The sequence below is a fragment of the Scyliorhinus torazame genome, chromosome 3 (assembly GCF_047496885.1).
Source record: "Scyliorhinus torazame isolate Kashiwa2021f chromosome 3, sScyTor2.1, whole genome shotgun sequence".
NCBI classification, from domain to species: Eukaryota; Metazoa; Chordata; class Chondrichthyes; order Carcharhiniformes; family Scyliorhinidae; genus Scyliorhinus; species Scyliorhinus torazame.
In genome coordinates this window covers 298,228,260-298,242,116 of record NC_092709.1, presented here as the reverse complement: position 1 = coordinate 298,242,116, position 13,857 = coordinate 298,228,260, and the positions used below count along the sequence as shown (strand labels likewise).

The 13,857-nt window shown below is 47.2% G+C and overlaps 1 protein-coding gene across 3 annotated transcripts in view; it reads right to left on the bottom strand.

The window, feature by feature from the left end:
• Positions 1-13,857, bottom strand: part of dym (dymeclin) — a 782,339-nt gene that overhangs the window by 79,244 nt on the left and 689,238 nt on the right. For all 3 annotated transcript variants that reach the window (XM_072497436.1, XM_072497434.1, XM_072497435.1), the window contains one exon: positions 6,147-6,260. In XM_072497436.1, the coding sequence (XP_072353537.1) occupies positions 6,147-6,260 (114 nt within the window). The remainder of the gene's footprint in view (positions 1-6,146; positions 6,261-13,857) is intronic.

Genomic DNA, 13,857 nt, shown 5'->3' with positions numbered 1-13,857 from the left:
CGATGATTATCGGGGGATGCGGGGGGGGGGGGGGGGGGGGGGGACAGTCACTGGCGCCTCCATGGTGGGGCTGGGGGCCGTTAAGTTTCAGTGCTGATCAGGATGCCGTTTAAAGATGATGGCCCGATTTCTTTAAAAAAAAAATTTAGAGTACCCAATTCATTTTTTCCAATTAAGGGCCAATTTAGCGTGTCCAATCCACCTACCATGCACATTTTTGGGTTGTGGGGGCGAAACCCACGCAAACACGGGGAGAATGTGCAAACTCCACACGGACAGTGACCCAGAGCCGGGATCGAACCTGGGACCTCGGTGCCATGAGGCCACAGTGCTAACCCACTGCGCCACCGTGCTGCCTAATGATGGCCCAATTTATATCAAGCACCCCCCCCATCCCTGCCCCCCCCCCCCCCAGAGTAACGGCATAAACCACGCCCAAAATGTGGAGAGGAAACTGTTCTGGAGAGTTACACGCCAGTTTTCACTCATGGACTCATGGAATCATACCTTACAGATAACGTCCCAGATACCACCATCACCATCCCTGTAAGTCTTGTCCCAAGAGATGGTGACAGAGTGATATACACTGGGGGTTGCCCTGGGAGTCTCAACATGGATTCCAACATGAAGTCTCTTGGGCTTCAGGTAAATGGGCAAGGCAACCCCCTGCTGTATTGCACCTCGCCACCCCAACAGTTGATGGATCAGAACTCCTCTTGTTGAACACCATTGTCTGATTCAATGCACTTCTTCAATTAATGATGCAGGAGGGCATGCCATGACTAGCATATCTGAAATGAGGTGTCAACCTACAACACAGCATAATATGCCCAGCATAATAAGTAGCATGTGATAGACAGAGCTAAGCAAATCCAGAACCAATGGATCAGATCTAAGTTCTGCAGTCCTGCCAGATTCAATGTGAATGACGGTTCCACAATGGCGTGGAAATCACAGTGAAGAAGGTGGCCATTCGGCCCATCAAGTTTGCACCGACACTCTGAAAGAGCACCCTATCTATGGTCAGGCCCCCACCCTATCCCCATAACCCAACCTTTTGGATACTAAGGTCTAATTTATTATGGCAAATCCACCCAACCTGCACCTCTTTGGACTGTGGAACGAACCGCAGCTATTGGAGGAAACACTCGCAGACACGGGGAGAAAGTGCAAACTCCCAGAGTCACCCAAGGCCGGAGTTGAACCCAGGTCCCTGGCACTGTGAGGCAGCAGTGTTAACCACTGTGCCACCTTGCCCTTCCAAAGTGCTATCAAGTGGTCACTAATGGTTAGTTTGGGTTCCGCAAGGGCCATTCCGCCTTGCTTCAAACTTGGGACAAAAAAATTGAACTCCAGAGGTGAGGTGAGAGTAACAAATTTGACCAAATTTTTAGAAAAAAATCATTTATGGATGTGGGGGTCACTGGTTAGGTCAGCATTTATTGCCCAACCCTAATTGCCCATGAGAAGCTGGTGGTGAGCTGCCTTCTTGAACCACTGCAGTCCATGTGGTGGAAATACACTCAGTGCTGTTAGGCAGGGAGTTCTCAGAGTTTAACCCAGCAACAGTGAAGAAACGTTGAAATAGTCCCAAGTCAAGATGGTGGATGGCTTGGAGGAGAAATATGCAGGCAGTGGTGTTCCTATGTATCTGCTATCCTTGTCCTTCTAGATGGTAGCAGTCGGTGGTTTGGAAGGTGCAGTCTAAAGAACCTTGGTAAGCTTCCACAGTGCATAGATGGTACACACTGCTACCACTGTTTGTCATGGTAGATGTGAATGTTTATAGAAGAGGTGCCAACCAAGTGGGCTGCTTTGTCCTGGATGGTGTCAAATTCCTTGGATCTTGTTGGAGCTGCACTCACCCAGGAAAGTGGAGTGTATTCCATCATACTTCTGACTTTGTGCCTTATAGATGGTGGGCAAGCTTTGGAGAGCCAGGTGGTGAGTTACCTACCACAGGATTCCTAGCATCTGACCTGCTCTTGAAGCCACGGTATTTATGTGGCTAGTCCAGGTCAGTTTCTGGTCAATGGTAACCCTCAAGATGTTGATAGTGGGGGATTCAGTGATGGTAATGCCATTGAGTGTCAAGAAGAGGTGGTTAGATTCTCTCTTGTTGGAGCTAGTTATTGCCTGGCACTTACGTGGCAAAAAACTGGAGTCAATGGGAATCGGGGGAAAACTCTCTGTTGGTTGGAGAGCAATTAGAGATGGGGATAAATGTTGGCTTAGACAGCAACGCCCATGTTCCATGAGTGAATAAGAAAAGAATGAATCTGACCCATAATTACTTGGGTGAGAAATATTTGGTGAGCTAAATGCATCAAAATTGTAAATCTATTCTTCATAAACACATTATATTAAGTGCATAAAATAAATCTTTCAATTTGTTAAGCACATATCTGTGCTTCTAATAGAGTTGCATTGCAGTCTGCATCAGGCAAGTAGCACAAGGACACAATATTCTGACCATCTTAGAATCATAGAATGCCTACAGTGCAGGAGACCATTCAGCCCATTGTGTCTGCACCGACCCTCTGAAAGAGCCCCATAACCAGCCCCCCCCCCCCCCCCCCCCCCCCCCCCCCCCTATCCCTGGAGCCCCATAACCCCATCTAACCCGCACAACCCTGGATACTAAGGGAGAAGTTAGAATGGAATAGAACCTGCATATCTTTGGACTGTGGGAGGAAACCGGAGCACCCTGTTCCCAAGGAATTAATTACAGATTGGATCCAAAATCTTTCAGGTTCATAATATTTATTTCGTACAACTCCTTTATTGCAGATTTATTAATTAGCCTTGGTTGTAGTGGGGGAGATGCGTTGCAGAAATCCAGTGACCTTAACAATATTGCTGAATAAAGAGACATGCTGTTGAAGATTTTCATCTTGTACCCATCAGGACAGTGATCTGTTTGGGGTAGCCGCCAGGGTCCAAGGTTCGATTCCCACTTGGGTCACTGTCTGTGCGGAGTCTGCACGTTCTCCCCGTGTCTGCGTGGGTTTCCTCCGGGTGCTCCGGTTTCCTCCCACAAAGTCCTGAAAGACGTGCTGTTAGGTGAATTGGACATTCTGATTTCTCCCTCTGTGTACCCGAGCAGACGCCGGAGTATGGCGACTAGGGGATTTTCACAGTAACTTCATTGCTGTGTTAATATAAGCCTACTTGTGACAATAATAAAGATTATTATTCAGAAAGATAGCTTTGACTCGCCCTATTTTGGCATGCCAGATATGTAGCCTGTTCGTCCCAAAGACTGTTGGATCGTATCAAACAGCGCATCCCTTCAGCTGTTCACAACAGGCAAAGTACTGACCGTACTCAACCAGCCCGTACTTACAAAACTCATGGTAACCAAAATGTGATTGTGCGATTGTACATCACTTACTAAACAATCCTGATTGTGCTAAGAATTACACCAACAAGTAATTTAAGATTATCAGTCGGGCTTACAGTGTGGCTCACTTATGCCTGTTAAAAGCAACATGTATACTCAAGTCCTGTACTACCAAGTGACAATCTTAACAATATTAAAAAGAAAAGCACCATGAGTAACCCTCACTGCTAAGTTTTTATATCCAGGGAGGGGTTTAGCCACATCACTGAAGTGTTGAGATCACTGTGTGAGGAAAGAATCAGATGTATGGCACTGTAGCTAAAAAATGATCAATGCCTTCAAGATAACAGATAAATGGATAACATTAGAGAGAAAAAAAATCACCCAAATTAACTTTACAATTAATTTTAGAGAGAGGTATTTCAATATTTGTACTTCATTACTAGATAACCTCGCATCAGCCTCTGGAGAGCGAAAATAATATGTTGCATGAAGATACTTTACAGACAATGCAATACTTTTGAAATGTAGTCGCTATTGTAATGTTGGGAAACTCAGCAACCATTATGTGCACAGCAAGGTACCATAAAGTGAAATTAGATAAATAACCAGATAATAGGTCTTAGCGATGCCATTTGAGTGTTAAATGTTGGCCAGGAGACCAGAAGAATTCCTTTGCTTTCCTTCCAAACTGCTAAGTCACCTTTTATGTCCATCTGAGAGGGTAGACTGGTTAAACGTCTTATCTGAAGGACTGCATCTCCGATTGTAAAGCACCTCCTCATTATCAGTCTAGTTTACATAAGTAATATGAATGCACTGAAAAATTGCAAGAAGGAAATCAAAAAGTATCTTCAAATAGCCCACAGTCATCAGAGTAAAAGTGGCATTGATGACTTTTGCCAACTGTTTACTTTCCACTGGCTCTATTAGTTTAGATTTTTAAATTGAGGTTCCAAGAGAGCTAAAATTGACACTCCCCCATCTGCCTATCCCAATCTCTTTCCAAATCAAAACCCTTTGGAGACTGGGCTTTATAGTCATGAGTCACAAAGCAATGGATTCTCTCTCCGGCAAATCTCTACCCGGCTCAATCAGGTTAAAAAGTACCAAGCTTTGCATCCACGGACACTGTGGTGGGTAAGGGTCACCAGAAGTTCTTTCCACCATGTCTTCACCTCTCACCCATTTCCAGTGTTATACACTGAAGAGGCAGTATTATAGAAATGCAAATTGTTATAAATGGTGACTCAATTGCGGCTCATAAATAATAATAATGATTATTATTATTACTTATTGTCAAAAATAGGCTTCAATGAAGCTACTGTGAAAAGCCCCTAGTCACCACATTCCGGCGCCAATTCGGGGAGGCAGGTACGGTGATTGAACCCGTGCTGCTGGAATTGTTCTCCATTACAAGCCAGCTGTTTAGCCCACTGTGCTAAACCAGCCCCTGGTTGACTTTGAACTCTGATTCCATTGAGGCTATGGAGGGCCCCTAATTCACATTACCGTGTGTTATAATTCCGACAGTGCAGGAGGCCATTCGGCCCATCGAGTCTGCACCAACCCTCTGAAAGAGCACTCTACCTAGGCCCACTCCCCTGCAAGCCTTGTAACCCCACCTAACTTACACATCCTTGGACACTAAGGGGCAATTTAACATGGCTAATCCACCTAACCTGCACATTCTTGGGAGGAAACCAGAGCAACTGGAGGAAACCCACGCAGACACGGGGAGAAAGTGTGAATTCCACACAGACAGCCACCCAAGGCCAGAACTGAACTCGGGTCCCTGGTGCTGTGGGGCAGCAGTGCTAACCAATGTCCCAATGGAAATTGGAGAAAAGCTCTCCACTGGTTGTCCACCTGAGGACTGAGGGAGGAAACCAGAGCACCCAGAGGCAACCCATGCAGACACTGAGAGAACATAGTCACCCAAGGCTGGAATTGAACTCCGGTCCCGGATGCTGTGAGGCAACAGTGCCAACCACTGTGCCGCCCCTGATGACAGTGTGTGTGCCACTTTATTTGAAGTGAAAAGACAATACGAGCTCTAATAGGAACATATAAGCGAAATACTGCAGATGCTGGAAATCTGACATATAATCAGAAAATGCTGGAAATGCTCAGGAAATCTGCAGCATCCACAGAAAAAGAAACCCAGTTAAGCAGAGTCATATTTGACTCAAAAAGCTAACTCAGTTTCTCTCTCTACAGATGCTGTCAAACCTTCTGAGTATTTCCAGCACTTGCTGTTTTTATTTGAGCTCCAATACTGCACTCCATACAGGACACTGCAAATGATCGATACCTGAAATCATGTTCGACCTCTCCAATAAGACTGTCACACAAGCTTCTATCCAACTCCATCGACACATTTTTATTTTTGTTCCTCTAACCTTCTCTCCACATTTGACTCTTTCAGATTTCCTTACCCAAGTGGCTTTTCTTAGGTGAAAATCCAGATACCATGTTGGCAAGCTGATCCATATTAGGGGCAATCACCATTGATCGGCATCTTGGCCTCACTCCATGTCCACTAAAAAGCGTTTTCTTCACAGGAGTTTCTGAATAGTGATAATGACTGAGAGCAGTCGACAATTTTCCCTTCCCTGACACTGGAGCATTGAAGCACTCTAACCGCAATCGTAGCTGACATCCGCTAAATTAACATAAGCTAGAGGTTGAACACCAATGATTCTGTTCTATCTGGATGAGTTCTTCCCTTGATAATACATGTACCAAACCAGCAATTGAGTACCGATCTTGATCATAAAACAGTAAAAGGCAGAATGCTTACCTTCAATTTATCTTTGGGCAGCGCTACTGCTCCCTGTTTGATGACCTCTAGAACACGTTCTACTGACAGGTCTGTGCCTGCCTGCTCCAGCCGAAGACTGAAGAAGCTGATCACCTACAAGGTAAATGTGATTAGTAATTATGGATCTTGTTTCCTAAACCCAGAATGACGGTCCAACCTCCACCCAAATGCAATGAACAATAGTACCTCTTTCTAACTTCGCAAATATCTTCTGTATTAAATCTTTTTTTCCTGTTTATTATGAATTGTACACCAAAACACAAACTCCATTGCCTACAGTATTGGTCAGAAAGCAGTGGAACCCAACAGCTCATTCGATTATACTTCAGGTAGGTGTAGCAGTTAGTTGTTAAAAGTGTTTTTCTTTTCATTTGACAAGTTATCTCACATTCAAAACAGTATCTCCTAGAGTACAGAGGAATGTTTATTTCCCATTATTCAGACACAAATAATCCTTATTTCTGAGTAACTAAATGTGGTAATTGACAGAACTTTCAACTGCTTTCATGGGAATTATGTAACTTACAACATGCTTCGCAAACTTGAATACATATGATTGCTTTGATGCTGTGGGTGACCCTCTTCTGTGAACTATAACATGAAAATACATTTTTGGTAAAAGTACTACGGATAAGATTGAAAGTACAATGGGAATAGAATATGATTTTAAAAATTAGATATTCACTTAGTAGAACAGAACTTGAATGTGGCTGAAAAGAGACATTTCGTCAAAGCTTTTTGTCTTGCACTTATCAGGACAAATGCAAGAACATCAAATTTCAAATGATCACAAGAATTTATATTACAGGAGAACAGGTTGCTGATTGCTAGGCCAGCCCACTGTGATTGGCCAAGGCATTGACATGGAGAAAGCAACAGGAAACTATAGGCTCCCTAAGCTTCCTGGTAATTCAAAAAAGTGTATGGCTTGAATATATTCCTTTTGTTTGCAGAGAACGGGTCCCTGCATATGAATATATGTTGCTAGTAAGCAGAAGTGAGCCATGTTACAAGCTCAACTGAATTCATTGCGAGTGTAACTGGACTTAGGATCGTTCAGCAAGTGCTATCCAATCATGGAACTAGATCTAACGCTGAATTCCGGTGGCGGCCATGGTGTGAGCGGTTGCACACAGGGCAACTCCTGCTCGAAGGCATAGGAAAGAGCTCTTTTTACCCAATATTGGGTGGAATTTCGACGAAAGGGTGTAGTTGCAGGTCGGAGGAGTAGTTTCCCCCAGGAGTGGTATGTCCGCTTGTTATCAAACCCGGTAGAAGACAGTGAGAAACCTTGCCCAAGAGTTGGAGGAAACCTGTGGCGCAGCAGCAGGTGTAAGGATGTGGAGGGGGAAGGGCTGGTGCAAGGTAGAAAGCCCCAGATGGAGTAGTTGATGGCTTTCATTAGGAGGAATTCCGCCAACAGAGGAAGGAAATGCGAGAGGATCGCTCAAAGGCCATCGAAGGAGCTGTGACACCCCTGAAGAGTTCGATGAAATGGGTGGAGAAGTGTTTGGAGGTGCAGGGGTCGCAGATCCGAGAGATCGAAGGGGTGATCTCGGACAACAGCAATTGTGTGGTGGCACTGGAGGCGGAGGTTGGGCTCCTCGGAGACCTTTGTAAAACATTGAGGGCAAAGGTGGAGGAGAATATCTCGAGAAGGCAGAAACTGCGAATAGTGGGCCTTCCTGAAGGAGTGGAAGATGTGAATGCTGCGAGGTACATCTCGAAGATGCTGGCGGTGCTGGTGGCGGAAGGGGTGCAAGATAAGTCCCCTGAAGTAGACCGAGTGCACATGTTCCTGAGGCAGAAGCCTAGAGCTGGGCAGCCGCCGTGGGCGGTGATCGTGAGACTCCACAAATTTGGGAAAAAGAGATCTTGCGTTGGACCAGGTAGAAGCGCACCTGCGAATGGGAGGGGAACAAGGTCTGAATATATCAGGACATTGGAGTTGAGTTGCCGAAAGGGCAGGCAGGGTTCAACAAGGCCAAGGCGGTGCTGTACTGGCGGCGGATCAGATTTGTGGTACTCTACCTGGTGAAATTATGGGTGACGTTTGAAGGCTGGGAATATTACTTCAAAACCCCAGAAGCGGCCGAGGTCTTCATCAAGGAACATAAATTGTGGGAGAGCGGAGTGGACAATGTTTGGGAACCGGGTGCTGGCATTTTGTAATGGTTGGGAACACATTTGAAGTGGGGGGTAGGGAGGAGGTTCTTTTTTGGGTTTACTGTTGGGATTGTTAGGGGCGAAAGGTTTATGTGGGGATGGACATTCCCATCCCCCCTCCTGTTTTATGGGGTTGTTTGTGTTCAGCGTTTGTTTGTTTGCTTTTGGGGGAAGTGACCTGGAGTTCAGAAGGAGTCTTTGTTTGGGTGAGGGAGGGTAAAGTCAGCAGGGAGCCTTCTTCCCTGAGCTGAGGTGTGGGGGGAGGTGGAGGGGAAGTCATTGGGAGGAGCCTTTGGGCAGGGGATGCCACGCTAGCAAGTAATGCTGGTGAATGGAAGTGAGGTGGGGAGAAGGCCGAGAGGGGTGGCCGGGGTGGAAAGAGGTTGATGTGACGTGGCCAGGGGGTGAGAGATGGCATGGTCAGGGGCGGAGCAGGGGGCCATCTGGGATGGGCTAGGTAAACGGTGGTAATGTGGAAAGTCTGGGAACGAAATGGACCGGTTAAAAGATCGCGGGTGTTCGTGCACCTCAGGAGTTTGAAAGCAGGGTTGGTCATTCTGCAGGAGACATACCTCCGCGTGAAGAACCAGGTTAGGTTAAGGAAAGGGTGGGTCAGGCAGGTTTTCCATTCGGGGTTTGATTCGAGGGGAATGGCAATTTTAATGAGCAAGAGAATGGGATTTGTGAGTGCGAAGGAAGTGAGGCATTCGGGTGGGAGATATGTGATTGTGAGTGGGGATTGGAAGGGACGTCTGTGGTGTTGGTAAACGTGTATGCACCAAATTGGGATGATGTGGGTTTTGTGAGGGGATTACTGGCAGTGACCCCGGATTTGGCCACGCACCAGTTGACCATGGGAGGTGATTTTAACTGTGTCCTAGAGCCGAGGGTGGATTGGTCGAGCCCCAGGTCGATGGGTAGGGTACAAACGGCAAAGGAGCTGGGTGGGTGTATGGAAAGAATGGATTTGGTGGATGCATGGCGGTTTCTGAATCCAGGGGGAAGGGAGGATTCCTTTTTTCGCACGCTTATAAGGTGTATCCAGGGATTGCTTATTTTGTGGTGAGCCGGGAGATTTTGGTCGGGGTGGAGGGGGCAGAGTACGTGGGGGTAGTTACTTCGGACCATGAGCCCCACTGGCTGGAGATTCGGCTTAGACAGGGATGAGAGCAGAGACTGGGGCTGGGGATGTGGTGTCGGAGTCGGAGTAGATAAATGAGGCGTTCAGGGAATATTACCAGGGACTGCACGAGTCGGACCCGGGGGGAGAGGAGGGGGACATGGGACGGTTTCTGGACGAGCTGGAGTTTCCCCAGGTGGAGGAAGCAAAGAGGCAGGCATTGGAGGAGCTCCTGGGGCAAAGGGAGGAGCTGGATAGTATCAGGGGTTTGTAGTCGGGGAAGGCCCCGGGGCCGGATGGGTACCCAGGGGTGCTGCCGGAGACGATGACTCAGGCAGTGATTACGTTAATCCCAAAAAAGGGGAAGGACCCGGTGGAATGTGGGTCATTTAGGCCCATGTCACTGTTGAATACGAATATGAAAGTATTGGCTAAGTTGTTGGCGGAGAGGATGGAGGATTGTGTTACGGAGTGGTTGCAGAGGATCAAACAGGCTTTGTGAAGGGCAGGCAACTCGCGAGTAATAATAAGAAGGTTGTTGAGTGTAGTTATGCATCCGTCAGGAGCTTTGCTATCGGAGATAGTGATGTCCATTGACGCGGAGAATGTATTCGACAGGGTGAAGTGCGGGTACTTGTTCGAGGTTCTGGGAAGGTTTGGGTTTTGCCCGAGATTTGTGGCATGGGTGCACTTGCTATATTTGGCACCAAGGGCAAGTGTGAGGACGAATAATATGAGCTCACGTAACTTTGATTTACATTGGGGTACGAAGCAGGGGTGCCTGCTGTCGCCGTTGTTGTTTGCGCTGGCAATGGCTCTTAGGGGGTCGGCGGAGTGGTGGGAATTATGAGGGGACAGAGGGAGCATCGGGTGTCGCTCTATGCTGATGACCTATTGCTGTATGTTTCGGATCCGCTGGAGAAAATGGGAAGGATTATGGGCATGCTAGGGAGGTTTGAATGGTTCTCGGCGTACAAACTGAATGTAGGGAAAAGTGAGGTATTCCCGGTGAATGAGTTGGGAAAGCGGGCTAATTTAGAGGGGATGCCATTTACGGTAGCGAGGGATAGGTTTAGGTATTTGGGGATTCTGGTAACAAGCGAATGGACAGGGTTCCATAAGTGGAACTTAACGAAGGTGGAGGATGCTAGAGGGTATCTTAAGAGGTGGGATATATTGGCGGGGAGGGTCCAAGTGGTAAAAATTAATATTTTGCCGAAGTTCTTGTTTATTTTCAGTCACTCCCGGTCTATTTTTCAGAAATTGGACACGATTATTTTGGGCTTTGTATGGGAAGGGAAGGTGCCGAGCGTGGAGAGGACCCTGCTACAGAGGCAGCAGGGGGGTTGGCGTTGCCGAACTTCCTTCATCATTATTGGGCGGTGAATGTGGAAAAGGTGCGGCGATGGTGGGAAGGAGAAGGGGTAGAGAGGGTTAGAATGGAGGTTAGGGGTCTAGTTTGAGGGCTATGGTGACGGCTGCATTGCCAATGGTTCCGTGTAGGCATTCAGGAAGCCTGGTGGTGCAGTCCACGGTGAAGATTGAGGAGGCATTTTAGGGTGATGGGGATGTCGTTGTTAACACCGCTGTGCAACAATCATGGGTTTCAGCCAGGGGGGATGGATGGAGTATACAGGAGGTGGAGGGAAGTGGGGTTAGTCAAGGTGAGGAATCTGTATTTAGAGGAAGGGTTTGCCAGCTTGGAGGAGCTAAGAGAGAGGGTACAGCTGCCAAGGGAGAGCGAGTATAAAGACCATAATGAAGAGTAAGGTAGACTATGAAAGTAAACTGGCTCAGAACATAAAAGCAGATAGTAAAAGCTTCTACAAATATATAAGACAAAAAAGAGTGGCTAAGGTAAATATTGGTCCTTTGGAAGATGAGAAGGGAGATTTAATAATAGGAGACGGGGAAATGGCTGAGGAGCTGAACAGGTTTTTTGGGTCAGTCTTCACAGTGGAGGACACAAATAAAATGCCAGTGACTGATGGAAATAAAGATATGATAGGTGAGGACCTTGAGATGATTGTAATCACTAAGGAGGCAGTATTGGGCAAGCTAATGGGGCTAAAGGTAGACAAGTCTCCTGGCCCTGATGGGATGCATCCCAGAGTGTTAAAAGAGATGGCTAGGGAAATTGTAAACGCACTAGTGATAATTTATCAAAATTCACTAGACTCTGGGGTGGTGCCAGAGGATTGGAAAGTAGCAAACGTGACACCACTGTTTAAAAAAGGAGGTCGGCAGAAAGCGGGTAATTATAGGCCGGTAAGCTTAACTTCGGTTGTAGGGAAAATGCTGGAGTCTATCATTAAGGAGGAAATAGCAGGGCACCTGGAGGGAAATTGTCCCATTGGGCAGACGCAGCATGGGTTCACAAAGGGTAGGTCGTGTCTGACTAATTTGGTAGAATCTTTTGAGGACGTTACCAGTGCAGTAGATAACGGGGAGCCAATGGATGTGGTATATCTGGATTTCCAGAAAGCTTTTGACAAGGTGCCACACAAAAGGTTGCTGCATAAACTAAAGATGCATGGCATTGAGGGTAAAGTGGTAGCATGGGTAGAGGATTGGTTAACTAACAGAAAGCAGAGAGTGGGGATAAATGGGTGTTTCTCTGGTTGGCAACCTGTAACCAGTGGGGTCCCTCAAGGATCAGTGTTGGGCCCGCAGTTGTTCATAATTTACATAGACGATTTGGAGTTGGGGACCAAGTGCAATGTGTCAAAGTTTGCAGACGACACTAAGATGAGTGGTAAAGCAAAAAGTGCAGAGGGTACCAGAAGTCTGCAGAAGGATTTGGATAGGTTAGGTGAATGGGCTAGGGTCTGGCAAATGGAATTCAATGTTGCCAAGTGTGAGGCTATCCATTTTGGGAGGAATAACAGCAGAATGGATTATTATTTAAACGGTAAGATGTTAAAACATGCTGCTGTGCAGAGGGACCTGGGTGTGCTGGTGCACGAGTCGCAAAAGGTTGGTGTGCAGGTCCAACAGGTGATTATGAAGGCTAATCGAGTTTTGTCTTTCATTGCTAGAGGGATGGAGTTCAAGACTAGGGAGGATATGCTGCAATTGGAGAGGGTGTTGGTGAGGCCGCATCTGGAGTATTGTGTTCAGTTTTGGTCTCCTTACCTGAGAAAGGACATATTGGCACTGGAGGGAGTGCAGAGGAGATTCACTAGGTTGATCCCAGAGTTGAGGGGATTAGATTATGACGAGAGGTTGAGTAGACTGGGACTGTACTCATTGGAGTTTCGAAGGATGCGGGGGGATCTTATTGAAACATATAAAATTATGAAGGGAATAGATAAGATAGATGCGGGCAGGTTGTTTCCACTGGTCGGGGAAAGCAGAACTAGGGGGCATAGCCTCAAAATAAGGGGAAGTAGATTTAGGACGGAGTGTAGGAGGAACTTCGTCACCCAAAGGTTGTGAATCTCTGGAATTCCTTGCCCAGTGAAGCAGTTGAGGCTCCTTCTTTAAACGTTTTTAAGAAAAAGATAGATATCTTTCTAAAGAATAAAGGGATTCGGGGATATGGTGTACCGGCCCGTACCGGCTGAGTCCACAAAGATCAGCCATGATCTCATTAAATGGCGGAGCAGGCTCGAGGGGCCAGATGGCCTACTCCTGTTCCTAGTTCTTATGTTCTTATGAGTTCAGGTATCTGCAGGTTAGGGACTTTGCACAAAAGGTCTGGAAGTGGTTTCCTAGGTTTCCAGAGTGGCGGGATACACTCTGCTGGAACTGCTGCCTCCGGATGTGAAAGGGGAGGGAAGAATTGGGGATATATACAAGTGGCTGCGGGAGCAGGGAGGAGAACGGGTGGTGACGATCAAGGAGAAATGGGAAGGAGAGTTGGGAGGGGAGATCAATTGAGGGGGGTAAAAGGGACCTCTTCTTGCACAAGGATGAGCCTGATATAGTTTAAGGTGGTACACAGGGTACATATAACTCGGGCAAGAATGAGTAGGTTCTTCCAGGAGGTGGCAGATGAGTGTGAGAGGTGTGGGCGGGGGAAAGCGAATCACGCGCACATATTCTGGGGTTGTGAAAAGTAGGAGAGATTCTGGGTGGAGGTGAACGTCGTCCTAGCCAGGATAGAGGAGAAGGACGTGGACCTGCACACCAAAGGGTGGCAATATTTGGGGTTTCAGATAAGCCGGAGCTCATGGAGAGGAGGAAGGCTGATGTCGTGGCCTTCACCTCTCTGATTGCCCTGCGGCAAACTTTACTGGAGTGCAGTCAACATTGCCACCGGGGCAGTGGCTTGGTCGGGTGACCTGCACCACTTCCTGCAGTTGGAGAGGATAAAGTATGAGTTAAGGGGCTCAACAGAGGGGTGTGTGAAAAGGTGGGGAAAGTTTGTGACCGTGCTGTTCGTCATGGGGGGTTGGGGGG